Source organism: Rattus norvegicus, chromosome 13, assembly GCF_021556685.1.
Source record: "Rattus norvegicus strain SHRSP/BbbUtx chromosome 13, alternate assembly SHRSP_T2T, whole genome shotgun sequence".
Taxonomy (NCBI): domain Eukaryota; kingdom Metazoa; phylum Chordata; class Mammalia; order Rodentia; family Muridae; genus Rattus; species Rattus norvegicus.
This window is the reverse complement of record NC_141546.1, coordinates 80,057,578-80,085,164: the sequence shown is the minus strand read 5'-3', so window position 1 is coordinate 80,085,164 and position 27,587 is coordinate 80,057,578. Positions and strand designations below refer to the sequence as shown.

The 27,587-nt window shown below is 46.4% G+C and overlaps 1 protein-coding gene across 9 annotated transcripts; it reads left to right on the top strand.

The window, feature by feature from the left end:
• Positions 1-1,962: 1,962 nt before the first annotated feature.
• Positions 1,963-27,547, top strand: Tbx19 (T-box transcription factor 19). 9 transcript variants are annotated; one of them, XM_087580951.1, is made up of 12 exons: positions 1,963-2,008; positions 3,966-4,028; positions 4,147-4,336; positions 4,447-4,541; positions 5,161-5,553; positions 13,222-13,486; positions 14,817-14,951; positions 18,823-18,884; positions 21,038-21,099; positions 23,453-23,641; positions 25,166-25,301; positions 26,196-27,547. In XM_087580951.1, the coding sequence occupies exons 5-12, from the start codon at positions 5,351-5,353 to the stop codon at positions 26,488-26,490; spliced, it is 1,347 nt and encodes a 448-aa protein (XP_087437077.1). In that variant the 5' UTR covers positions 1,963-2,008; positions 3,966-4,028; positions 4,147-4,336; positions 4,447-4,541; positions 5,161-5,350; the 3' UTR covers positions 26,491-27,547.
• Positions 27,548-27,587: the final 40 nt, after the last annotated feature.

The following is a 27,587-nucleotide window of genomic DNA, read 5'->3' as shown; positions in this document are numbered from 1 at the left end:
ATCAGCCACATCCGTCCGTCTGTCTGTCTGTCTGTCTGTCTTTACTTATAAAAGCAAGTGTTTACTTTGTGGCTTATGATTCCAGACGGTCAGAGACCATAGCCATCATGGCAAGGAGCAGCAGGCAGGCAGGGTGCTGGAGCAGTAACTGAGAGCTTACATCCTTACCCACAAGTAGGAGGCAGAGAGAGAGAGAGAGCTAACTGGGAATGGGGTGGGCCTTTGAAACCTCAGAGCCCACTCTCGGTTAAGGGGATACATACACCTTATCTGTACCATGTGAAGGAGCAGGGAACCCAGCTATACTCTAGTTCCACAGAAACGGTGAGATAACAAAGGAAGCCATTGTAAGCTCGACATTTGTAGCAAATTGTAAGGAAGCAGCAGCAGCAGCAACAACAATAAAATAAAAACCCACAACAACCCATACATCTGTCACTGACTCAACTTCTGTTTTGTTGTTTTTTTTTTCTTTTCTTTTTTTTCGGAGCTGGGGACCGAACCCAGGGCCTTGCACTTGCTAGGCAAGTGCTTTACCACTGAGCTAAATCCCCAACCCCACTGACTTAACTTCTAATTCTCCATCAAGGTTACTGTGCATCTCAGTGAAGTCAAGCACGTTCATCAATCAACTCCAATTTTATTTCACTGTCTTTTACTTTTTTGAGAAAGGGTTCCTTTGGAGTAACTTTGAATTCTAGGAAGAGCCCAGGCTTGGAGGACAGCCTCCACCAAGAGGAGGACGATTATCTGTGAGGAGGAGGCTGTACGTGACGTGTTTCCTTTAATGGAGTCATCCAGGTCCATCTGTTTTGCTGTGAGCTGTAGGCTTTCATTCCTTCTATGGCAGAAGGGTGTCCCACTGTACAAATGTGCTACATTGGAGGACTTCCAATCATCAGTTATACCAACATCTCTTTATGATAAAAGTCCTGGAGAATCTAGCAATGCAGGGGACATATCTGAATAAAAGTAATATACTGAAGGTCTATGACCAGTATTATGCTAACCAGGAAAACTCAAAACATTTTCACCAAAATCAGGAACAAGATAAGGACATCTACTTTTTCCCTTCCCACCCGGTATATATAATGCTTGGACTCTGAGCTAGACAAATAAAGGAGACAAAGATGAGTAGATAGGAAGGAGTGAAGTCAAAGTATCCTTCTTTGCAGACGACATGATTCCATACATAAAAGACCATAAAGATTCCATCAGAAAACTCCTACAGCTGATAAATGTGTTCAGCAAGATCATAGGATACAAAATTAACACACAAGTCCCAGTGACCTTCTTATAGACTAACAAAAATACACTGAGAAACAAATTAGAAGAATGACTTTGTTTACAATGGCCCCCAAATCATCTTGGAATAAATATAAGCAAAGAACTTAAAGACTTGTACAGTGAAAACTTTAAGACACTGAAGGATGAAATTAGAAAACAAACAAACAAAACAAGCAACAGGAGAAGGAAAGACCTCCCATACTCCATGGATCAGTAGGATTGATTTTGTGGGGAAAAAAAAGTCACCCTATAAAAGCAAACTGCAGATTCAATGCTGTCACTTAAAATTGCCATGCGGTTTTGTTTTTTACTAAAAAAAAAAAAGATAATCTTAAATTTCATAGGGAAACACAAAAACTCTGCATAGCCAAACAACCTAGAACAATAAAATAAATAAACAAAAACTGCCGGAGGAGGTATAATCACCACAGATTTCAAGGTATACTACACATAGTAATTAAAAACCAGCATAAAAAATCAGCATAAAAATAGACACATTGATTAATTGAATAGAACTGAGTACCTACACATAAGCCCACATCCCTATAACCACCTGATTTTCTTTTCTTTCTCTCTTTCTCTCTCTCTCCCTCCCTCCCTCCCTCCCTCCCTCCCTCCCTCCCTCCCTTCCTTCCTTCCTTTCTCTTTCTCTTTACCACCTTATTTTCAACAAAGAAGCTAGCAATACACATTGGAGGAGAGACCGCGTCGTCTACATAAGGTACCGGGTAGAATACAGAAGAATAAAGGGCGGATCCTTATCTGTCACCCGAACAAAACCAGATTGCAAACGATTCAGTACAAGCTGGGTCCTCTGGGTCAGATGGTGGGGAAACAGTTTGCTTCAACTTTCAGGCACAAAAGGGAGGGGGACTGTTGAACAGACCCCAGTAGGCCAAAAATTGATAAAGGAGACTTCATGAAGCCAAAAAGCTTCTGTCCAGCAAAGGACATACTCATCTGAGTGAAGAGGCCGTGTACACGTGGGAAAAAGTCTTTTCCAGAGTGTCTAGAATAGATAATGGACTACAAAACCCTAAATAGCAAGAAAGCAAACAACTGAATTTTAAAAACCGTGGATCTAAACAAGAGGTTTGTTTTTATTTTTTAAAGAAAAATGCAAATAGCTGGGAGATATTTTTCAGTGTTTAACGTCTTTAGTTATTGAGGAAATGCAAATAAAACTTTTTTTTGAGGTTACACCTTACTCCAGTCACAATGGTTAAGACCAAAAGAACCCAGTGTTCACTAGTGCAAACCGATTCAACCACCATGGACGTTCCCCAAGAGCTAGAACTAGAGCTACCACGTGATCCAGCCATACCACTCGGGTTCACACCCGAAGGACTCTGTATCCTAGTGTAGAGACACTTGGTCATCCATGTCCATTGCTGCTCCATTTATGATAGACAAGAGAGAAAAAAGAACGGCATAGATGTCACCTGATAAACAGAAGATGAAAATGTGGTATGTTTATACAATGGGATATTATTCAACCATTAGTGAAAATGAGATTATGAGACTTGTGGGTAAATGCATAGAAACAGAAATAATCACTCCGAGTGAGGTAACCCAGAGCCGGAAACACAACTGTCACATGTTCTCTCTCGAATTTGGATACTAAGTTGCAGGCTTTTGATGTGTGTGTGTGTGTGTGTGTGTGTGTGTGTGTGTGTGTGTGTGTGTGTGTGTGTTTAAACTGGAATACACAGAGTTTGGGAAACTAGCAAGGGGGTCGGGGACCCCTGAGGGGAGCAGAGATAGGGTGAGGTGGTATATAGGGGATGGAGACTAATGGAGCAAGAAGGATTGAGTGGGGAGAGATATGAGAGCAGGGTAAAGGAAGGGGGATGAGGAGGGATAACGAACGTGAAAGACCTTTGAAAACTGACGTGGAAGCCATGATACAGAAGCTTCCTGAAATGTATTCCTAAGCAGAGTTGGAAAGATGGCTCAGTCATTAAGAGCACTTACTGCTTGTGGTTTGAACAAGCATGGCCCCCATAGACTCGCAGGTTTGAATGTTTGATCCCCAGTTGGTGGACTGCTTAGGAAGTTTAGGAAGTACGGCCTCTCTAGAGGAGGCTATCCCTGGGAGCAGGCTTTCAGATCCCTCCTTCGACCACACTTTCAGTGTTCCTTTTTATTAATGTGAGGTGATATATGTTCTGAGGCTCAGGGTTATCTCTTGGGTCATTATATATCCTGCCACATTGTTTTTCATTATAAATATGTATAGAATTGGAACCCCGACTTCCAAATAGAGCGTCGCTCTGCTTAACTCCCTGTCTCCCTCAGCTTCTCTGCCTCAGCAAATGGACTGATTTATTCACGTTAGACTTTGGTTCCCTCATACCCGATTCAGCACTGCCCGCATTTTCCCTTCACCAATGTGTTCTGCTACTCTGCCCTTAGCAGGTCCTGCCTGGCCCTAGCCATGACTGACAATCTTGGGTCCCCTCTTCTGGACACTCTTCTCCCCTTTCCCTGGGTCCTTTCTGTCACTGTCGAGATGCCTTCTCAAATAAGCCTTTCTACAGCATAGCATCGAGTCAGGATCCCGCCCCCTCCCCCTGGCCCACCTCGCACAGTTTCCGCCACCATTCTTTTGCATAATCTTCGTTTTCTTACCATGGTTGATAACCAAACTACTTCATGTTGCTTCCTTCCCCTGTCAGATTGGTAGTTCTTCAAAGATAACCAATGCTCTTCTATCGAAGCTACATAGAAGCGCTTAGTAGGTACTCAGTTCCTGTTTGTCATCCTCCATGTTTGGACTTTCTGCTTTCATTTTCCCTTTGTTCTGACATTATTGTTTTCTTTTATAACAAAATACACCCTCGGCTCTCCTGGAAGTAGGGGTGCTCCAGATGTCTTGGTAGTCTCCTTCCTGGTTTCCACCTTCCCCACCAGTCACACTGGGCTGTGTCTTTAGGAAAAGGAAATGTTTCTACTCATTGCATCCTCAGGAAATAGCGGGATTCACTCTAGAGGAGCAGCATTGGCTGTGGCTGCCCAAAAGAGGACCAGAAGCCTTTGTGGATCAAGGGTAAGCATCACTCAGCCTAATGATGTAAAAAGTTGATTCTCACTCAGGTGACACAGAGTTTTGTTTTAGAATAATTCTGTACAAATTGCATTCTCCCTTCCCTTCTCTAGGACTGGAGATAAGAGAGACTAGGGATGTGGATTCTGGTGGGGAAGATCAAAATTCAGAGCTCTCCTGTTTGCTACAAAGGAAAAGGACCTTTGAGGTGAGAGGTGTGTGTGTGTGTGTGTGGGAACAGTCAGGAGGCAGATGACCAGAGGAGCCCCGTCGGGAAAAGGAATCTGTAGTTCTTTTCCTCCTGACTTTAGTTCCTTGAGTATAGCGCAGAAAAACTTCCTTTATTCTCAGGTCTTATATCTTGGCACAGAGCCCTTGATCTTCAGCACGGACCGCTCTTGTCTGAAGGGATTCTGTGTCTGTTCAAGTTGCTAGATCGGGGTGGAGGGAGTTCAGCTGACAACTCTGACAGGACAGCTCGCCCAGGCAGCAAGTTTGTGGATCCCCCCCGCCTGCACCTCCTTTTCTATAGGTGCCACATGCCACAGTTTATACACAGACATGATTTGACTGATTGTTGTGGTCCAGGCCTGGAATAATTTTAATTAACGGGAAAATGGTCCTCAATCCACTGATTAGACCTCTTCAGGTACAACGGGATAAAAGCCTGATAATTTGGATGGAGTACTCTTCTTAAACGGCTACTGTGGGCAGGGCAGCCAATGGGAAAGCCAGGCTGACTCCCACCTGATCCAGTGAGTAATTAAGAGACCGTTTTTTTTTCTTCTCCACCTCTCTCCCCTCTCCTCCCTGCTCCCCAACTGAAGCTTAACAGGTCGGTGGTAATTTGGAGACTTTCAGGGGTGTCGCACTGGAAGCTTAAACAAGAGCCAAGGCATCTTGTTCTCCTCCCAGACACTGACCAGCTGGGGTTGAAAAGCTAGCAAGTGAGAGAAGGAAGGAGCCGGAGGTAGAGAAGGTGGGAACGGCAGCTCTCAGCAAAGTTTGACAGGGTCTATGGCCATGAGCGAACTGGCCACGCAGAAGTCTGGCGAAGGCACCGTGTCTCGCCTGCTCAACGTGGTGGAAAGTGAGCTTCAGGCAGGGAGGGAGAAGGGAGATCCTACAGAGAAGCAACTTCAGATCATCTTGGAGGATGCTCCGCTCTGGCAGAGATTCAAGGAAGTCACTAATGAAATGATCGTGACCAAGAATGGCAGGTGAGTTTGACCGCAGCCTGCTTGTGCCGGCCTTCGCTTGGCGAGGAAGGTAAGACGCCTTTAGCACTGAAGAGGCTGCCACTCTTAGGTCAGAGGCTGCAGACTCTGAGTATCTTAAAGACAGTCTCAGCTGGCTGCCACTCAGCCAACCTAACTTCTTGGAGATCATCGGAGTAGTGGAAGAGGAAGGCCACCTGTCTTATACACATATTATGTGGGGAATTATTTTGCAGGGGAGCATGCCTCATGCATTAGGGAAATGGACTCAACTGTCAGAAACTGCTATCAATTTTTGATCACTGTGTCCCCTGGAGCAGACCTGTGCTTAGTCCTGTTCAGATAATGTGAAAGTTGATTTTATCTGGAGACCGGACAGTTGCTTCGTAAGCACAGCGAACCTGTCAGACAATTTTGATGAGTTGAAGATTGGGCTTAGAAAGGCCACCGCCTCTGCCTGCTTCCTTGGGCGCGTTGAGGGAGAGTGTTGAGTTTGATTGTGTGTTTCACATAGTTATGAGTATGGAAAAGTTAGCATGGTGTGGCAACAGGGAATGAAGCCCTAATGTCCCGGTCTCCGGGAAGAGAAGTTTTCTTCTTCTGTTCTCCCTGCAAAGAGTGGGAATTGCAGATACCGCTCCCTGCTGGTGTTTCTCAGAACCTGTGAAGCTTAGCCAGTTAAGTGGCTTTTGACAGAACATTAAAAGCTTGTGCTTAGCAGAGGAAATGCAAATATTTTGAAAGAGACTTGCACTCCTGTGCTCACACATTTTTGGGTACCCATGGGCACAAAAGCACCTTCAGTAGTGTTGGTTGAGCCGGGACTCTTATTCTGACACCTGGAGAGAAATTTCGCTTATAGAGAAAAGTTGAAACCAGTTGTATCTCAGGCTGGTTTTTGTCCTTGAGAAAAAGCCTTCAGTTCCTAGTGCCTTAGTGTTCTAATTCTAAACAAAACACCAGCCCGAAAGTGAGCTATCCTTATGTGGCTGAGAGGCTTAAGAACCTGGGAGCCATTGCATGACAAGAAACTGTGTTGTGAGTCAAAGTCAGGTGGTGAACACGTACATTTTGTAAACTGCGAAGCTACCAACCTCGTCTAAGAGTGACTTTTTTTTCCTTTCCAAACAGACCCCTATATGTGTACTAGACATTTTATTGCTTTGAATATTTGAAAGTTTAATTTCACGTTTCTTCTCTTGATGCGAAATGTTTTTAACTTCAAAGGACTGCCTTGCATTCTCAAGTGGATTCGGCCCCTTTCAAAGAGGAGCGCAGATGCACTTGTGAATTGCAGCCTGTTGTGTGGGGTGCATTCTGCTTGTGCTGGGTTACTGGGTGACCAACTATATGCCATTATTTGGCCGTCAGAGTGACCCTATAGTGCAATCTAAGTGAGTAGAACCAAGAGATGAACTATGCTTCAAGTATTTCAATAAAGGCAATAGGATTCTTGGAGGCATTACAGAGTCCACACCGATAGCAAAGTGTAGCAGAATGTCCCTTTGCCACTTGAAAAGAGCGTTTCTTGCCTGCTTTTTTTTTTTTAAACCTCAGCAACATTTCTTTCATATTTAAAGTTTAAAGTTACTTGTGCTTAACGTCATTCCTATTAATTACGTGAATTTGTGTGTGCGTGTGTGTGTGTGTGTGTGGAAACAGTGAACTTGTGGCCAAACTGGTTCATTGCTGTGAATGAAATCTTTTTCTTTACCTTATGTCTGCTGAGCCTCCTCTGGGGCCAAAATTTCCCCAGGCGTTGGGCTTTATGCTTTTAGAGGAGGAGGGGAATGGCTGTGGCTTCAGGGGATATCAATGGAGCTTGCTCAGGGCCGGCTTTCTCGATCCTTGGGTTTTCTGATTGAGGCTTTAGTAGACTTTATTTCCTCACCATAGACCACCGCTTTCCAGCTTTTTCTCCTCCCCACTTCCCATCTGTTCCCATGTCTCCTTTCTTCTCCCTGTGTCTTCTCCAGATTCCCGCTGCCTCCCCAGCAGTCCTTCTCCAGGGGAAGCTGCATTTCCACCTGGCTCTGTGCATTACCAACCTGTCGAGTTTTCCAGAACCTTCGATTTGATCAGTGAGCTAAGCCCTGAACACTTGTACTCGCGTGGCTCCCTTTTCTCCTCTTTCTGCCTTGTTCCCACTGCAAATTCAACAACAACAGCGGCAGCAGCAGCAGCAGCAGCAGCAGCAGCAGCAGCAGCAGCAGCACCCATACTTTTAGCCACTGATGTTCGATAAGGTTTCAGATCTCATGGTAACTACAACACGGCTGGTCTGTGCTTGCTCTCACCTCCATCCTTGAGAATTTATATGTTAGGTGGCAGAAAAGAATTCAATTCCGAGGAAACAGGCAACTAAATTAAATCTCTTGTAGCTCTTTCCTTCTCTCTTCCTTCCTTCTCCCTTCTTTCTTCCCCCATCCCCTCTTTTTCTTCTTACCTCCCTCCCTCCTTCCTTTCCTCCCTCTCTTCCTCCCTTATCTTTCTCCCTTTCTTTCTTTCCAGTACTGAGGACTGCTTACACACTAGGCAAGCAATATACTATCGAGCTACCCCCAGCCTTCTTTTAAAGGGTCTCACTAAGTTGCCCAGGCTGGGCTTGAACCTACTTGGAGCCCCAGGTTGGTCTTGAGGTGTTTCTCATGCCTTAGCCTCCTGAGTAGTTAAACAGTAGTCTGTGAGTTCAGTTGTTTATCTCTGAACACTTTCCTCTGAGAGGCATGTATATATCTGCAATTATTAGCTTTGTACAGATTTTAAGAATTGGAAGCCTTTTTGGCATTGGTACCTACTGAGCTTCATAAACGAGGGCTGGAATTCGGAGTTGGAATCTGTTGCTAACTCGGGGTGCTAGGCATCCCTAGCCCGGCTGGCGGCATCCAGTGAGGGCAGCACAAAGGAGGAAGAAGCGAAAATTGCACCTCAGGTAGGTTCATCTCCGTGTCTGCATAGCCCGTGAACTACTTTCTCTACTTTTTACAGTTACAAATGATATCACAGCTATCTGCATACTCTGCTTCTAACCCGATGCGACTGCTCTCTTTCCCTCTGATTTATATGGAGCTGACAGCTGCAGCTGAGCTCATTTCTGCTTACTTTCATGCATTGACATTCATGGGCCATGTGTTTCATAATCATAGAGCCTGCATGAGCATGAACACAGCACAGGCACAGGCGCGAGCGCACACACAGACAGACAGACACACACAGACAGACATACACACACAGACAGATAGACACACACACAGACACACACACACAGACAGACGCACACACACAGAGACAGACACACACACACAGACACACAGACACAGACACAGACAGACAGACAGACACACACAGACAGACACAGACAGACAGACACAGACACACAGACACACACAGACATACAGACACACAGACACACAGACACACACACATACAGACACACACACAGACACACACACACAGACAGACGCACACACACAGAGACAGACACACACACACAGACACACAGACACAGACACAGACAGACAGACAGACACACACAGACAGACACAGACAGACAGACACAGACACACAGACACACACAGACATACAGACACACAGACACACAGACACACACACATACAGACACACACACAGACACACATACAGACACACACACACACAGACAGACAGACACACACAGACACACACAGAGACAGACATACACACAGACAGACAGACACACACAGACAGATAGACACACACAGACACACAGAGAGACAGACAGACAGACAGACACACAGACAGACACAGACAGACACACAGAGAGACAGACACACAGACAGACAGACACACATAGACACACACAGACAGACACACATAGACACACAGAGACAGACACACAGACAGACAGACAGACAGACAGACAGACAGACAGGCAGGCAGACAGGCAGACAGACAGACAGACAGACAGACACACACACACACACACACACACACACACACACACACACACCTTAATCCTGACAGCTCTACTGAGCATCTGATGACAGTTACTGTCTGATGAGCAGAGTGAGGAAGGTATTTTTCCTGAATGTTGCCTTGGACTGCCACTGTTCTTCCCCTCCTTACAAAGCCTGCCTCATCTCTTCCCCTCACGATAGCCCTCACTCCTAGCCATTTTCAACAGGGCTATCTCCCAAGATTCCTGTTGGTGAAATGAAAACTGGATAGCGAGCTTCACAGTAAAACCAAAGTCAGGTTTGCAGGTAAAACTCAATGCCCATGACCCATCAGTTATGGTGTTTAGGGAGACATTGCTCACGTTGTCACGTTTCCTCTCTCTTCTCTCTCCAAACCCTCTTGCTTTTTTCTTTCAAGGAAGATTTAAGTGATGAGGGTCTGTGATTAGAGGCTGATTCACCATATGCTTTTAAACTCCTCAAAGACTCTCGACCCTCTCTGCTTAGTCAAGCTTTGGGGGGAAAGTGGAAGGAAAAAAATCACTTTGGATCAAAGTGGATTTCATCCCTGATAGCACGGCCTTGCTCTGAGCGATGGCCACACGTGTCTAGATGATGTGTCAAAGGTCATTGTGGGTCAAGACAAAGAAGGGACAGGGTTGATGAGGTGGAAGGAGATTAGCTCAGCTAAGAGGAGGTCTCATCCAGATCTAAGACCTTCGGCAAGCTGACAGATGTATTTATTCCTTGTCTCGATACAATGCCGATTAAAATGATGTGTTACCGTTTGGTTCATTCGCATGTTGACCTCGAAACGAAGAATAATTATAAAGTTCTTGGCAAATGGAACACTATAGGGTATAACACAGTTGATCATCCAATCATTTTTCATATAGGACCTCATTCCGTGCTTCCTCATTTTAATTGACAGCATTACTGTGTGGTGTGATTAATATAACAGATTACTCATCCATGTAAGGCACACAGTTCAGTGGGGTTTAGCATATCCCCAGAATTGAAAATCCCTCTCCACAATTGATTTTAGGACATTTTCATTGTCTTCCCCCACCAAAGAGCACCATATCTTTTAGCCATCACTGACCCACTAGTCTACTTTCTGCCTCTGTAGATTTAGCTGTTCTGGTCTTGTGATTCTTTGTGAAAATTTTGTCACTTAGCCAAGGGTTTTCAAGGTTCATGTATACTGTAGTGCAGAGCAGTACTGAGGATCTCGAGACCAAATAAAACCCCAGCAAATGGATGTAACGCATTTAGCATCTACCCATCATTCAGTGCATCTGTTTTCATAATCCACTGCTACGACATATCTGTAGTCACGTGTTTCCATCGTTTCTGCATACATGCTGAGGAGTGGAACTCCAGATTAGCCAGTAACTCCATGCTTAGTCAGACATGGAACTGTGCCATTTAAATCCCTCCATAGGACTGTAAGAGGGGCTCCAGTCTTTTTCCTTCCTCACCAACATTTTCTGTTGTTTTGCTTTTCCACTGTAGCTGTCCTTGAAGGCAGGAAGTGGCATCTTACTTGTATGCTTTTAGGATGGCTAGCGATGTTGAAATATCTACTTGTGAAGTCATAGTTTCTTTACAATATCAACTTTATCTCTGAATTTAAAAAGAAGGAAAAGATACCATTATGAGATTCTTCTTTGGGGACTGGAGAGATGGCTCAGAGGTTAAGAGCAATGGCTGTCTTTCAGAGGTCCTGAGTTCAATTCCCAGCAACCACATGGTGGCTCACAATCATCTGTAATGGGATCCGATGCCCTCTCTGGTGTATCAGTGACAGCATACTCATATACATAAAATAAATCTTTAAAAAGAGGTACTTCTTCACACAATAGAGTTTTGAGACTAAGAGCAGGGTTCTATATGGACAAGCCTATATGGACAAGCCTATATGGACAAGCCTATATGGACAAGCCTATGGGGGCATTTCCTTCTCTTTGCCCCAGCAGATACAGCTTTTTCTTTCAGTCTCTTGGCTGATAGGCTTATTAGAACCTTTGGGCCTTTGTACTAAAACAGGGGCATAGTAACATCTTCTTGTGGAGAAGGAATACTTAAATGAGGTGTAACTTACTCTAACCCCCGGGTGCATATCGTAATTATTATCACCAGAAAGTGACCTTGCATTAAATTATCTATCTATCTATCTATCTATCTATCTATCTATCTATCTATCTACCATCCATCCATCCACCCATCCATCCATGCACACATACATGCATGACTTGGCTGGCCTGGAACTTACCATGTAGACCAGGCTGGTCTTGAACTCATAGAGATCCACCAGCCTCTGTCTCCCAAATGTGACTGTTCACTTAGCCATTGCCCCTAATAATGAGTGACCATACTCTATTTGTATGTGTGTGTGTGTGTGTGTGTGCATGTGTGTGTATGTGTGTGTGTGTTTATAATGTACAATGAAGTAGAGCAAAACAAAAACAAAAACATATCACTTTAGGAGAAGCTTGGGGCCAGAAGACAGAGTCCATTTGCAGCCATGGCTCCTATGAATAAGAAATCTTTTCAGCTGTTAGAACGACTTTCTGGGTCTGTAGGTCATTTATCTAATGTCCATGTTTATCTTTCTTTGTGAATGAGAATGTTAAAATTCACAGAGAGGAGGAGCAGTTCAATCTGATATCAAGAGAAAACAGAGGGGAAAGCACCTTCTGGTTCTATGATGGAAAATAACAAAAGAAATGGGAACAGGCAAAAGGATGTTACATCACCAACCTTCCTGGTGGCCTGAAAGGGAATTCATCTCAAGAAGGGGAGTGAGGTGGGACTCTCGAGTCTCAGTCAGGAATACAGGAGGGCAGTGCACTTTCTCGTGCATTTTCTCCCCTGGACATTTTGTTCGATGCAGGTGGTCTTTATCGAAGCGCAAGTCACAGCAGGACATTTTTATAAAGTTGCAGGGACTCAGTGAGTTGATTCTTGGGAAGTGTTTATTACGATACCCAGTGAATGTGCCAAGTACTAGCCATCTGCCCTTAGACTCGTGGCTTCCTGCTGGCCAGTCCTGCTGTCGTTCTAGAGTCTCACCTTGGGTCACTTTGGACATTATAAGTAGATCATTGTCAACCCTGCCCCTGGCTGGCAGGAACCACCTCCATCTGCTTTTCCTCCTGGAAACAGGAAGTCTAGAAAGAACTGGGGACTGAGTGATGGCTGCTATGTCGTTTCTTTGTGTGTGCTCAGCAAGCAGTGGGATCAGAAGTCAGATGTTTAGGTAAATGCAAGCAGTGGCACTGTTCTAGAGGGGAGAGGAAGGATCAGTGAATCCATGTCCGTCTCCCTCCCTGTTCAGCCTGGGCATGGGTATAGGGAGACTCTGGAAGTCTGCAGGAAGGGACCTCTAACCATTCAGCTGAAATCCCCGTTTCCCCTCGCTTTCCGATGCAGCCGTCCACACGCTATTACCTTTACTCACAACCAGGGTTCTGTGTGAGTCTGGGGAGGTCTGTAGCACTGGGATGCGAGGGAGAAAGCTGTCTGTGAGTGTGGCCATTCTCGGTACATCTGAGGACATACTTGTCTGTATGGTCTTCTGTATGAAATGACCAGACTGGTGGTTCGCACAGATTCTAACCCGCAGAGCAGTGCTTTATAGTCAAATCCCAGTGTCAGAGGCGAGAAGCCTCTGGGACCAGGATGGGAAGAGGACCTCTGAGATCCCTTCATGGCTGTTTCTGACTTCCTTCAGGCGGATGTTCCCTGTTTTGAAGATCAGTGTCACGGGACTGGACCCTAATGCTATGTACTCCCTTCTGTTGGACTTCGTCCCGACCGACAGTCACCGCTGGAAGTATGTCAACGGGGAATGGGTACCCGCGGGCAAGCCAGAGGTCTCCAGCCACAGCTGTGTCTACATTCACCCTGACTCCCCCAACTTTGGGGCTCACTGGATGAAAGCTCCCATCTCCTTCAGCAAAGTGAAGCTGACCAACAAGCTTAGTGGAGGTGGGCAGGTACGCGTGGCCTCCCCACACACCAATCAAGAAATATCAAGGGTGCATTTAGGCAATTAGAGAGGTCCTCATCAGCCTCTTTGCCCACAGAAGCCAGTTATTTCCTGGAGTCCAAATGTAAACAGGAATAAACAGCTCTTAATTGGTGCTTCAGTTTTTAATGGACTTCCCGATGTTAAGAGAACAAGAGTGCACTAGTTTACTTAATCATCAGGCTCTTTTCCGTTTTGTCTTGTGTGTGGTGCTTTTTACCCAGCCCAGGGAGGGAGATGTTTGTGGGTACTGGGGTTTTGTTTCTCTCTCTCCCCCCACCTTTTTTTTGGTGTAAGTGGCATGTTGGCAACAGACAAATACCTTAATAAAAAGCTGCTCCTAAATGAAATAATTACTTCTTCTGCTTGGGCACTACGATAATTATCAATAGAATATTGAATCAGCTTTCGTTTTTTCCCCCCAGGAAAAAAAAAAAACCCATACAATCCAAACAAACCTTAAATAAGGAAGGTTTTATTTAAAATCTCCAATTAGAGTAAACAGGACGGGAAGCCTTTTCCGCCTCCATTTCTGTGGCGGGTTGCAAATCCAGCTCCCTAGGTTAGAAGGTTAGTAACTTTACAAAATGCAGACTATGTGGGGGTGCAGGAGGTGGGACCTGGAGGGGGAACAGCCTGCTGCTCTCTCTCCCCAGCCCTCCCTCATATTTGGCTTCCTTTGTGCCCAGCCTGTGTTTTCTCCTTTCTCTTTGTGCTCAGTGGAGGGGACCATGGGAGTCCACTGTTTAGGGGGTAATGCAATCCCAGGCTTGGTGCAAGCCAGAATGTTACTCATTAAAATGGAAATTTGAAGGTTAGTTGTTACTGCCCTGTTAGATCTCACAGCCGGAGTCTTTCAGTGGCCTCTCATTTAAATCGAGTTGGGTAAGTTTTGTATAACCCTCTGGTGTCAGATCTCCTTAGCCTGTAGGTACTAACACATCTTGAGTTACTGGGATTCTTCATATATGAACAAATATATATTTGAATGGACTGAAATGTATATTGTTGTGCTGAACACAGGCATCAAGAAAACGGAAGCCTGGATTTAGGTAGGAAATATAAGAACAGCTTTTCCTGGGCTGTCTGCGGCCGACTTAAGTGTGAGCATCAGTACAGTGCTGGCTGGGAGTGTCTGAAAAACATCTCCCCACTCATCTGACGTAGGATTTCATGGGTGCCCCTAGTCTGGGTGGGGTGCCGAGCTTGGGAGGACCCCAGGGTGCTGGCTGCTGATCAACTGTGACACAGCAGGCTTAGCCTTGCTTTTTAAAATGTCTTCCCCTCCCACTCAACAGATAATGCTGAATTCTCTGCATAAATATGAACCTCAGGTTCACATAGTGCGCGTCGGAGGCGCCCATCGAATGGTCATGAACTGCTCATTCCCTGAAACTCAGTTCATCGCTGTGACTGCTTATCAGAACGAGGAGGTAAATGAGTGTGTGTGCCTGTGCCTGGCATACAAGTGTGTGTGTGTGTGTGTGTGTGTGTGTGTGTGTGCATGTGAGTGTGTGTGTGTGTGCATGTGAGTGTGTGTGTGTGCATGTGAGTGTGTGTGTGTGTGTGTGTCTGTGTGCGCGCGCGCACGCACGCGGGCGCCTGTGCACACATCTTTGCCCCCTCCCCCTGTATTGATTCGTGTGAATGTTACACAGAAGACCATGCAGAATTGGTGGGGAATCTTTTTGTTGCAAGCAAGACTAAATAGAATTTAGAGTTTTGAGGATCCTGACGCTCAAATCGGTGATAAGGCTGAACGGTGAGGTGTGCTTAGGGGCTCCTAGGCCAGTCTGTCTGCCAAAGGCCCATACGTTACTCAGCTTTCTGTTGCTACTACAGTATAGGAGACAATACAGAGAAAGGCTTTCCTTGTCTTACTGTTCTCGAGGCTCTTTTTACTGTTATGGGGAAAAGAAAAACCTCCTCAAATTCCTTGCAAGGGCATATCTCAGTGATCTGGAGGCCTCTGACCAAGTCCTAACCTTCAACATTCCACCAGCTCCCAGGGGCACCAAACCTTCACACACGGACCTTTGAGACACCCTCACAATCCAAACTATAGCAGCCCACCAGAAGCCACCTGGTGCCAACAAGATCCAGTTGAATAGGGCTATAAAACTGCTCAACCCTATGGGAAAACTGGAGTCTTTGTTTTGCTGATGTGTCTGAAAGGGGTGTGGACAGGAAGGGTGGCAGGCAGCTTCTCCCTTCTGTTTCTGAAGAGTGTGGGGTTGACACCTGTGTCCTCCTGTGGTTTTTACAAGACTCTGTGTCTTCTTGTCAGTTTTTTTCTCTCCGAGCACAGTCAGGTTTTTTCTTTCTTAGTAACCTGAATATTGACAGAGTTTTTAGAATCCCAAGCCTGACTTCTCAATGAACTGCTTTGAGTCTGTCTGGGGGAGTGGGGGGAGGGCGTTCATCAGGAGAATCATCAGCAACAACTGGGCAGCACTGGATACCTTTTGATTAAGCTTAAATGTGAAAGATAATATAGGTTTATTTTAAAAAATACAGTGATGGATAGTGCAGAGTATGCAAGGTAAAAATAAGAATTAAAAGGCAAAATGCATTATTTTTTGCTTTTGGAAGTGCACTTTTATGGACGCTATAATGACCATCGTTAAAGTAACCCCTTCCCCCATTTGCTATATGTATGGAGATTTCCTCACATAAATACTCTCATCTTGTAAACCTTAGCTTAGAAGTTTCTTTCCTTCCTTCCTAAACAACTCTATAGTCCACAGTGTATCTCTTTCTATGAAATTACAGTCAGGCCTATCTCTTTTTCTTATAATACTCCCAGCATTTGTTTATAGACATCTATGGCATGGCATGTAAATGGCTTCCTGCCCCCAGCAGAATGTAGGTTGTTTTATGTTCTATTAGATATTACGCTGCAGTGAGCGTGCCAGGTAATCTATCGTGATTTGCTTGTGTAGCGAACACCTAGAGACAGGATTGCTCCACATGGGGAATGTATGTTGCAGCATACGTTATTAATAAATAGGCCACATCTGCCTAAAATGGCATCTCATTGGCAGCCTTCACACAGAAACGGCCCCTTGGCAATCTGATAGGTTAAAAACCCAGTAGCCTCTGGCTGCTTTAACTTGGCCCCGGGGGACAATTTCTAGAATCTGCAGTGTTTGGTTTCCCAGAAAGGGCCCTGTTGATCATCAGGTAGGAAACTGGCATTTTGGTTTCTGTAGGTGAAATGATGTTGCAGACCTAGTTTGGGGCAGAGAGAGAGCATGAGGCCGTTCTTTTATAAAGCAGCCCAGGCTCTTGACAGAAGCCTGGCGGTGGGCCAGCAGGAGAAGATACTCCCATAATACCCCTCACTGCTGCTTCTCTCAAGGTAACACCCACCTTCTCTCAGCCAGGTTTTCTCCACTTCTCTCTGGGCGGAGTCCGTGTTGAAGGGACTTTTGTGTCTCTGGGAAGTGTCCCTGTTCATCGGCCTAGGCGGTGGCCACCTCTAGGCTCTTGCTCTTAGCCATTGGCTCCTGTCATTCCTGAACCACCTTCCTGGCAATGGTGACCCTTTTAGCCACTTCTTGAATTTGAACACGTCCCCTGGAGATGAAGCTATGTAAAACCTAAGCACAGAGCCTCCTACAGCTTCCCCGGGTGGTTGAGCAGGTATGGGGCTTGCTGAGGGTTCCCTCAGTTCCATCCAACCTCTCCAGGCTTCACCCAAGAGAAACACCAGGGTAGCTGCTCTGTCCGGGCTTGCACCCCTCTCTCCTTTCTAGAAAGAGCTGGGCTTTTACTTTTCTTCCCTCACCCAGCGAGTCATGGGCTCTTGCACACATCAATATTCTGTTCACTATTTCTTCAAAAGTATTTGCTGGTTATCAGCACATGCTGGCTCTTACCACAGTCGCTAGAAAGACTGCAACGAACAAAACAGGACGGATGCCCTTTTCAGGGCTCCCGGTTGGTGGGAGATGAACACAGATGTTCTCCCCCTGCTTCCGGCTCTCTCTAGCCCCGCCTCTATGTCTGTCTTTCAGTATGTCTCTGTGTCTCTGTCTTGATCACTATGAGAGATGGAGCTGGTGAGGGGAAAAACGCAGACTTCGAACTGTAAAGTTTTACACTTTCCCTCTCCTTTATAACAGTCTAATACTTCCCTCTCATTGTAAAAGCCACGTGTTAGCAGACAGATGCATTTTGTGGTGTGTCACAACGTTCTGTCCTGTTCACCGACAGAATGGATTTCGATGATGTACAGGGATGGTGGATGGGAACAGATGATGTGATTTTGAGTTTACATGGCCTGGTGGGCAAGTGGTTACAGGAGAACAAGGGACTTGAACTTGAGCACCGTAAGTGAGGTGAGGTGGGAAGCACCGGTGCTGTGCTCCCCACTGCGTGATAGGAAAGGGAGTCCTTTATGGCAGAACTTGGGGACTCTTGGGTAAGAGTGAAAAGATTAAAACAGACACAGAAGGAACACCCATTCAGAGCCTGCCCCACATGTGGCCCATACATATACAGTATGTATCCAATTAGACAAGATGGATGAAGCAAAGAAGGGCAGGCTGACAGGAACTGGATGTAGATCTCTCCTGAGAGACACAGCCAGAATACAGCAAATACAGAGGCGAATGCCAGCAGCAAACCACTGAACTGAGAATAGGACCCCATTGAAGGAATCAGAGAAAGAACTAGAAGAGCTCGAAGGGGCTCGAGACCCCATATGTACAACAATGCCAAGCAACCAGAGCTTCCAGGGACTAAGCCACTACCCAAAGACTATCCATGGACTGACCCTGGACTCTGACCCCATAGGTAGCAATGAATATCCTAGTAAGAGCACCAGTGGAAGGGGAAGCCCTGGGTCCTGCTAAGACTGAACCCCCAGTGAACTAGACTGTTGGGGGGAGGGCGGCAATGGGGAGAGGATGGGGAGGGGAACACCCATAAGGAAGGGGAGGGGGAGGGATTAGGGGGATGTTTGCCCGGAAACCGGGAAAGGGAATAACACTCGAAATGTAAATAAGAAATACTCAAGTTAATAAAAAAAAAAAAAAGAGTGAAAACAAGGAACGGAAAAGGAGGAGCAGTGAGTCTGTTAGCACTGCAGGGCTCTCCCAGTTCCTGACCCTGTGCCCACTTCGTTCACTGCTCGCTTTGCACATCGGTCACCATTTTCACGCCACAGTACACTAGTCAGTGCAGGGGTTAATGACGAGACATGGGGAGGGAGTTGTGACTTTATAACCGTTCCCAGGGGGAGACAAGGGCTCTCTGCCTGTCTTGCACTGTCTCACTAACACTTCTTGTCTTTGCAAGATAACAGCTCTCAAAATCAAGTACAACCCTTTCGCCAAGGCCTTCTTGGATGCCAAGGAAAGGTGAGTGGGATTTCAGTCAGATCTTGCCAGCTGAATTCTGCAGACACGAGGCTTCTCGAGCAGAGCTGGCCTTTGCCGTGCCTTTGCTGCAAATACGCTGCAATGCTCAGGTTACCGACAAACAAACTCAACAAAGTTCAAACCAAGTCCCAGGTGTTTGTTCCTATAGCAGGCCCTGTAGTCCAGGATAGCCCACAGCTGTCAGTATTTCACCATCCTTGTTTTACTGTGGATTAATGAAGGTAACATAGCCACCTTAAAATGTGATTTAGATTTTAAATAATTTACTCCGTACTTTCCCCAACTTTTAAGAATATGTGTGGTGCTTTGTTTTATTTTGTTTTTTTCAAAGCAGGGTTTCTCTGTGAAGCTCTGGCTGTTCTGGAACTCACTCTGTAGACCAGGCTGATCTTGAACTCACAGAGCTCTGCCTGCCTCTGCCTCCTGAGTGTTGGGATTAAAGGTCTGCACCACCACCCCTGGTTTGTATTTATTTATTTATTTATTTATTTATTTATTTATTTATTTATTTATTTGAGGTATGATCTCAGGAAGACCGGGCTGGCCTTGAACTCTCTGTGTATCTGAGAATGAACTTCTGATCCTCTGTTTCCCAAGTGCTGGCTTACAAGCATGTGCACCTCCTTGCTTCATGTATGTGGGGCTAGGATTGAAGCTTGAATATTGTGCATGTAACACAAGCTTTTCTACCAACTCGGCTATAATCTCCAACCAGGAATATGGTTCTAAAAATTCCCCCTTTTGCTTCAGACAGGATCTCTTTATGACTTCATAGTGCCCATTTCGCTACCTCTGCCCTGGAGTAGTGGGGTCACAGGCGTGTATCCCACACCCGGCTTTCAATTTTTCTTTTCCTCTTTCTTTCTTCCTTCCTTTCTTTCTTTCCCTCTTTCCCTCTTTCCCTCTTTCTTTCTTTCTTTCTTTCTTTCTTTCTTCCTTTCTTTCTTTCTTTCTTTCTTTCTTTCTTTTTTTTTAAGAAGAAAGTTATCCTTAGTGCAAGAAACGAGTTAAAAAACAATGGGAAGTTCCTATTTCTCAACTGTGAGGAGAGAAGTTAGAGATTTCCTGGGGCATGACTGGTGATCTACCATTTTGGGTGAATGTCTCGCTAGCTTCCCACCTTTCCTTTCCATGGAGGCCAAAATGAGATAGAGCAGCGTCCCCAGTTCATGCTTTACGGATGGTTCCTAAAGTTCAGCCAGAGTTGCTTTTGAATTGTTCCAATTTTACTGACCAAGTTTCAATTTTTTTCAATTATTTTTTTAAGATTCATTTATTACATATACAGCATTCTGCCTGCAGATCCCATTACAGATGGTTACGAGCTACCCTGTGGTTGCTGGGAATTGAACTCAGGACCTCTGGAAGAGCAGGCAGTGCTCTTAACCACTGAGCCATCTCTCCAGCCCCCACTTATTATTTTTAATGTCTAATCTCTCCTTGTCCTTTTCAAGGTTATCATTTTAAAGGACTGCCATTTTGAGTGTATGCCACAGGAGTCTGTCCTGTTCGCTATCCGAGAACATTTTGATGCTGTAGAGGACGTACTTGGATAAGTTTTTCAGATAGTTGTTCTTTAGTTGTCCTGAAGAACAAGTTGATCCAGGATGTGACAAAATCTAGAGATAGTAGCTATGCTGTGATGGAAAGAGTTCAGAAACCTGCTGGGTGGTGGTGGCACAGGCCTTCTTCAGTCCTGGCACTCAGGAGGCAGAGGCAGGTAGATCTCTGTGAGTTCAAGGCCAGCCTGGTCTAAGAGTGAGTTTCAGGACAGCCAGGGAAAGAAAGAAGGAAGAACCGTGTGGTTTTTCACACAGAGGGGTGGGCGATGGTAGATGTACTATAATCACCTATGGAATTGTCCCAAAGCCCTGTGCAGAGCTGAGCCTCTGTTATTACTGCCTGAATCTTGTGAGGCAGGGAGAAGAGTCACGAAACCAATCAAGTCAAAGTAAAGACTGATGGCTGCAAAAATGACAGGAAAGGAGAAGTGAGGTTGCCATGGTTACAGTGCCCATCAGTGCCTCTGGGAAGGTGAACTCGGGGAGGGTCGTAGCTTTGACCGCGGCAGGCAGGGTTACGTGCTTTATGCTGGGGCGGAACCGACACTGTGACTTTCATTACTCTTTCAGAAACCACCTCAAGGAAATTCCAGAGGCTGTCTCTGAGAGCCAGCATGTGACCTACTCTCACCGTGAGTGGAGTGACAATGTGTGGGGACACTCGGGGTCATATGGAAGTCATCTCCTTTCTTGATCATTTTACTATCCCGATTTCATAAGGCCTAGCAAGATCTGTTCCCGTCCCCCTCCAAACACCCCCTGCCCCCCAGATTCTCTCTCCCACCCGAGGCAAGTTTATGCCCTTCCCAGGTTCTCAGAGAGAAGCCAAGTGTGTAGGCTGGAGAGGCCCAAGCCAACCTTAGGTAGGGCCTTAAGTGGAATTGACAAATGCATGCTGTCTAGGTCTCATGTAACAAAGAACTCTGTAACCGGAATCCAGTTAGTGAGGTGCCTCAGCAGACTGTGGTCTCGAGTGTTAGGACTCAGCCCAGCCGACTTGAGGGCGGGCTTGACCATCACACCTGGGATTCTGAGGCAGCAGTGACATTCCTGGTGGTACCACTTTATCCTGGCCCCGGCACAGCAGAGGCCTTGTGGCATAGCCAGGCTTCTGAAGAGACAGTGGTGACCCAAGAGCAGAGATGGGAGTAAAGTTGACCTTCTCACACACTCTTTTAATTGAAAATAGATTTTTTTCTCATACGATACACTCTGACCACGTTTTCTCTTTTCTCCACTCCTCCAAACACAACAAAACAAGATAGAATAAGGCAAGGCAAAGGCCTTCATTTTGAGGCTGGACGAGGCAACCCAATAGGAGGAAAAGTGTCTGAAGAGCAGGCAAAAGAGTCAGACTTCCACTCTTAGGAGTCCCACAAAAACCGCCAAGCAAGCAGCCATGTATACTCACAGAGACCCGATGCAGGCCTAGTGCTTGCTGCTGTATTCTCTGTTAGCCCAGACGAGCCCTGCTTTAGTTGATTCAGTGGCTGACCCAGTCTATAACTCAGATGTAGTGGATTGCTGAGAATGACTCTTGTTGCCGTGTGAAAGCGATGGCATTCTTCACCCGTCCCAGCCCCAAAAGGCAAGGCACCTTCTAGGATGTGTCTGTGGAGTCTTGCAGAGAAGACACCAGGAAAGCCTTTTAAAGGGACTTTAGTCAAATGATTTCTTGTTTAGGTTAGGGTCAGTGCGGAGCACACCTTCTCAATAGGCAAACTAAATGGTCTTGGGGTTGGGAGTGGGGCCCTCTGGTTTGGTTTTGCCTAGCAGACACCTCTGAATCCTGATTCTCTTAATCAATGTAGAGAAGTTTTACATTTTCTCAGAAATGTCTATAATTTTAATCTAAGAAGCACACTGATAAATAAAGGTCAAGCATGCAGATTTCACACATGCAGGAGCATGAGCGCCTGAGACTCGAGGAAAGGGCAGCATGGTTGGAGGTGAAATAGCATGTTGGGTTATGGAGAGAGCCTTGAGGCTTCTGTGGGTGAGGGGGTTGGGGAGAGGGGAGATGATGAGACATTGTGCAAGGCTGAAGAGAGCAAGCAGTTCCATTCTGGAGGTCAGGTGGCACTGACAGACAGCCTTCTGGGGAATCTGTTGTGATATCCTGTGAAAGTCTTTTGGGCAGCTCTAGAGAAGGCCAGTCAGGGGGAGCCCTGGAGAAGCATGTTCACTACTGCCACTCACTTCTTCACACATCTAGATCTCCCCACAAGGACAGTTTTTAGAGCTCTTCCTATGTGGGAGGTCCCTGTGGAAGGACCTCAGAACATAATAAAAATGTACGTTTTGGGGTGGGCTATTTTGCGCTCCCTTTACCAGGTAGAGCTAATGAGAAAGGCAAAGGGATTGGGAAGGGTTAAACCCACCTGTTTGACATGCGCTTAACACAATAGGCACCCTGTACACGTTACTTGCTTCTACAGCATTTCAAGCAGAAGGGCGGGCTCTCATTCACAACTTCACATTACTGAGGTCTAGGTGACAGTCTTCAGCCACTGCTCGAGGAGCAACTGGGGCCCTGTCTAGTGTCCAGTGTCCATTTCTCATTTCAGCTGAGAAGGGTTTCTTGTTGCAGTGCTGACATGCCTAAGTCTGTTTTGCTTAGAAACCCACTCAAAGTAGGGTATTCTGGTCAGAATCTTCATCAGCCATATCTATGATGCGTTCTACAGGCTTTCAAAAAAAATTCAGTAAAAAGTTTGTCATGCAGTTAGTTCTTTTCATTTTCTGTGCTCTCAGAATCCTGTTTGTAGGCTCCTGCTGGAAGGCATCATTTTCCCACCGAGTAGAAAAGAAAGGGACCTTTATTTACTCCTCTGTGTAACCCCTTAAACAGCCCTAGTTTGTATCTGCAGTCAGTGGGTTACACACACATCTAATGTTTCTTAAACTAATGTTTAATTAAGCCAGAATGACTTCTGCCGCCTGATTTTGGTGTGGAAATCTCTGTTTTCTCCTCGTCTATTCTAGTGGGAGGCTGGATCTTGTCCAATCCTGACGGCATGTGCACAACCGGCAGTGCCAATTACCAGTATGCGACGCCTTTGCCTCTGCCTGCTCCCCACACACGCCATGGCTGTGAGCACTACGCTGGCCTCCGAGGACATCGGCAGGCTCCCTACCCTTCTGCGTACATGCATAGGAACCATTCTCCCTCAGGTGTGGGACTCTACTAATTAAACCCTGGGGCATGGCGGTGGTGGATGCACAGGTAGACATGAAGTCTATGTAGTATACACACATGGACATGCACATGCACACACACACACATAATTACACCACACAAACACACGCACACACACACACACATACACACATACACCACACCCACACACACACACATACACCACACACACACACATATATATACACCACACAAACACACACATGCATACACACACATACACACACATACACCACACACATACACCACACACACACGTACACACACATACACATACATATGCACACGCACACACACACACCACACCACACAAACACACATACACATCACACAAGCATGCACACATACATACTACACAAGCATGCACACATACACACACACACTATACAAACACACACATACATACCACATACACACCACACAAACACACACACATACACACACACCCCCAGAGAGAGAGAGAGAAAGAGAGAGAAGAGAGAGTGAAATTATTTCTATGTTCAGGCAAATCAGCATTCATTTAAAATATGAAACAGATTCTCACTGGGCAGTGGTGGCACATGCCTTTAATCCTAGCACTTGGAAGGCAGAAGCAGGGGGACTATGAGTTGAAGGTCAGCCTGGCCTACAGATCGAGTTCCAGGACAGCCAGGGCTGCATAGAGAAACCTTGTCTCAGACCAAAAAAGGATTCTCTTAGTAAAATTTCAGGACATAATGCTTTATTATTTATTTATTTAGAGATAGTGTTTCACATAGCCTAGGATGGCCTAAAAGTATGTAGCCAAGGCTAACCTTGAACTTCTGATCCTCCTCATCTTCAAGTGCTGGATTCAAGTACTATCATGTCTAGTTGATGCAGTACTGGGAGAGCGAATCTTGGGCTCTACTCAGGCTAGGTAACCTATCGAGCCACACCCTCAGCCCATCACACAACACTAGATTTCTGGACTGACTCATTCTGGGCTCCTGCCTATGTTCTTTATCTCCCCTCCCCTGGTACTACGATCCAGCCTCTGCTTCTCTGCAGTGAATATCTCTGTAGTCCACACACAAGTGAGGCTGTGCAGTGCTTTGTTCCCGTGAAAAGACACTTCTCCTGAAAAGTTCCAATCTCTGGGATCTCTGAGGAGGATAGACTAGGACCTGAGAAATATCCTCTGGGCTTTGGCATTTGGACCACGTGTGAGGGATGCTCTTATGGTCCATTCTCGAAGGGTAGTGAACACAATGAAGGGGGTCAGGTGGGGGTGCATTGCACAGGGCAAAGTGGCCCCTCCCCAATCTCCAGCCGTGTGGGTAAAGTGATGGCGGCGAAGAGTTTGGGAAGGTTATAAACGGAATAGCGCCTGGGCTGTAGTTAGCATTCAATAAAGACAACCTTCCTATTTTGTCTGTGTACTTCAGAAGCACTGTTATGCTGCAGTTGTGTTTTGCCTTGAGATAAACTCACCATCTATACATATTCTGTCAACTGAACTGTTTGTTATTTCCCCAAAGTAAATTTAATAGAGAGCTCAAGCAACAATCTGCAAGTTTTCTCGGGGCCAGAGAGCTGGACTTCCTTACCCTCCGCACCCCATGGCGGCATCCTGTCTGTACCCCATACCAGTGGGCCGATCAACCCAGGGCCCAGGTAAGAGTAGCGCCAGGAACTCGTGCACAGCGGGACTTGGAGGTTTCCTGTATCATCAAGGACTATGCATGACTTCCAGGATGTGTCCGTTTAAGTCACTGTTCTGACTTTAAGCTATAGGAAACGAAGGTGACAGTGGATGGCTCTTTTGTGGTTAGAGAAAGGGTGGTGGGAAGTCCCTGTTCAGCAGGACACTCTTTATTTTATGGCCACATCATTTATGGGTTGGGACAGTGATGTAAACAGGTCCATCTCTCCAGGGTTGGGACCAGGGAGCAGAGTTGAGAGGTGAGGCTCTGGCTTGTAAGCAGGGTAGAAAACACCGTGTTCGAAGTACTGTGGGCCTGGCATTGCATATTTGCCTTTTAATTTAGTTTCTACAACAATCTCTGGTATGCAGAATTGCTTCTTCATGTTTTGAGGGTGTAGAAGGTGGGACTCAGAGATAGGAAGTAATTTGACCAAGGTCACAGAGCTAATGGTGATGGAAGAGTCACACCCAAGGGCTTCTGGGGGCAGTGTTCTGCTGGTCTGTCACATCCCCCGCCTTGGCTAGGGAGAGACCATGTCACCACCATTCATACAGTCCAAGTACCTTCCATTCAGTTTTAGCTATCTTAGTTGTGAGGGAGTCTCAGAGAGATGAAATGCTGATCGAGAGTGAATAACTTATTACCAGCAGGGTCAGCACCAGACTCTAGCCCTGTTTTGCCTTCTTATTCGCTATATCTCTATTTCACCGGGACTCTTGGATTTCTGCAGAAAAAGAGACACAGACATTGCCAGAAGTCCTCCCGGGAATGTTGCTGCTCTTCTCGGCATTGTATGTGTGCTTGTGGGTAACATTTCATTGCTGAAGTCTCATCACCGATTCCTGTCTCTCCACTTCCGCAGCCCCTATCCGTGTCTGTGGACCATCAGCAACGGAGGTGGGGGCCCTGTGGCATCCGGCTCGGAGGTGCACGCCAGCGCCTCAGGAACCTTTCTCCTTGGGAGCCCTACTGTCACTTCACCTTCCTCTCTGCTCCCCACCCAAGCAACTACGTCAGCTGGCGTGGAGGTCTTGGGTGAGCCTTCGCTGACCAGCATTGCCGTGTCCACCTGGACAGCCGTGGCCTCACATCCCCTCCCAGGCTGGGGTGGACCAGGTGGAGCTGGACGCCATTCCCCCTCTTCATTGGATAGTTAGGTGGGGCCCTCTGAGCCGCTGCCAGCAGAGAACTGTGTATGTATGTGCATAGCAACCTCATTGCTGGTTCCAGGCAGTCGAGCTCCTGGGTCTCTTCACCCAGAGGCCTGGAGGGGTGCATGGTGATGCCCAAAAGCTTCCCAAAAAGTGGTTTAGTCTGGGTGATGCTGATTTTACTACTTGTGTCTCCCACTGTTTCCTGTGGTTCTCTGGCTCTCTCTGAGTTTATCTTGACCATGCTTACATTGCAGTCAGCTGTGTCTAAGTGCCCGCCCTGCCCCTGCCCCTTACTCTCAAGTGGTCCTGGGGTCAAGCCTCCCTTCCTTTTTTCTGGAGTCGGTGCATGGTGTTGAGGAGAGCTCAGATTCTCCCTTTTGAGGCTGCTGCTTCTTAGCTTTGTGCAGCCTTGGAAAGCATGTGTGGCCCTAAGACCTGAGCTGGCTGTGTGGCCCTAAGGTCTGCGCTGAGACCCAGAGAAGACAGAGCCAGTAAAGTTAACAAGAGTACGCTAGTGCAAAGGCAGCCCCATGTTGACAGAAGTGTGTTTGGAATTCAGGAAATGAGGTTGAGCCCTCAATAGTGGCTCCCTTTGTCTACAGAGTGAAGCTGGATGCCCCTGTATTCTAAGACAGCCTCTCCCATCTGGCCTTCCTCTGCGCCTCCAGCTTTGACTCTCCTTGTTGACCTCTTAGTATCCTCCACTCAAGGCAGACCTCTTTCCTTGCTCTGAATACTTGCTTCTGTGCCTGAAGCATCCTCTCTCCTGCCCTACCTGTGTGTATTATACCAGCTTGGCCGGGACTGGTTGAAAGGCCACTCTGGTATCAATCACCTGAGGTGATGTTTGACTATCTCTGTCCCCTGCTTTCCCGCCATTTTTACCTCAGGCATAGAGCTCACCTCACCTCATTCTGCTTTCTATTTTTGCGAGTGTATCTGTCCCCCTCATAGACTGTAAGCCTCTGGAGGGTGAGAGCTCGCCCTCCTCATCGTGCCCATAGCCCCTGGTATTGTGCCTTCACCACCATAGGTGCCCAATAAACATTTGCTGAGTTGAGTTGATGTGACATGTGTGTTTGTCAAAAGGACTGTGTGGC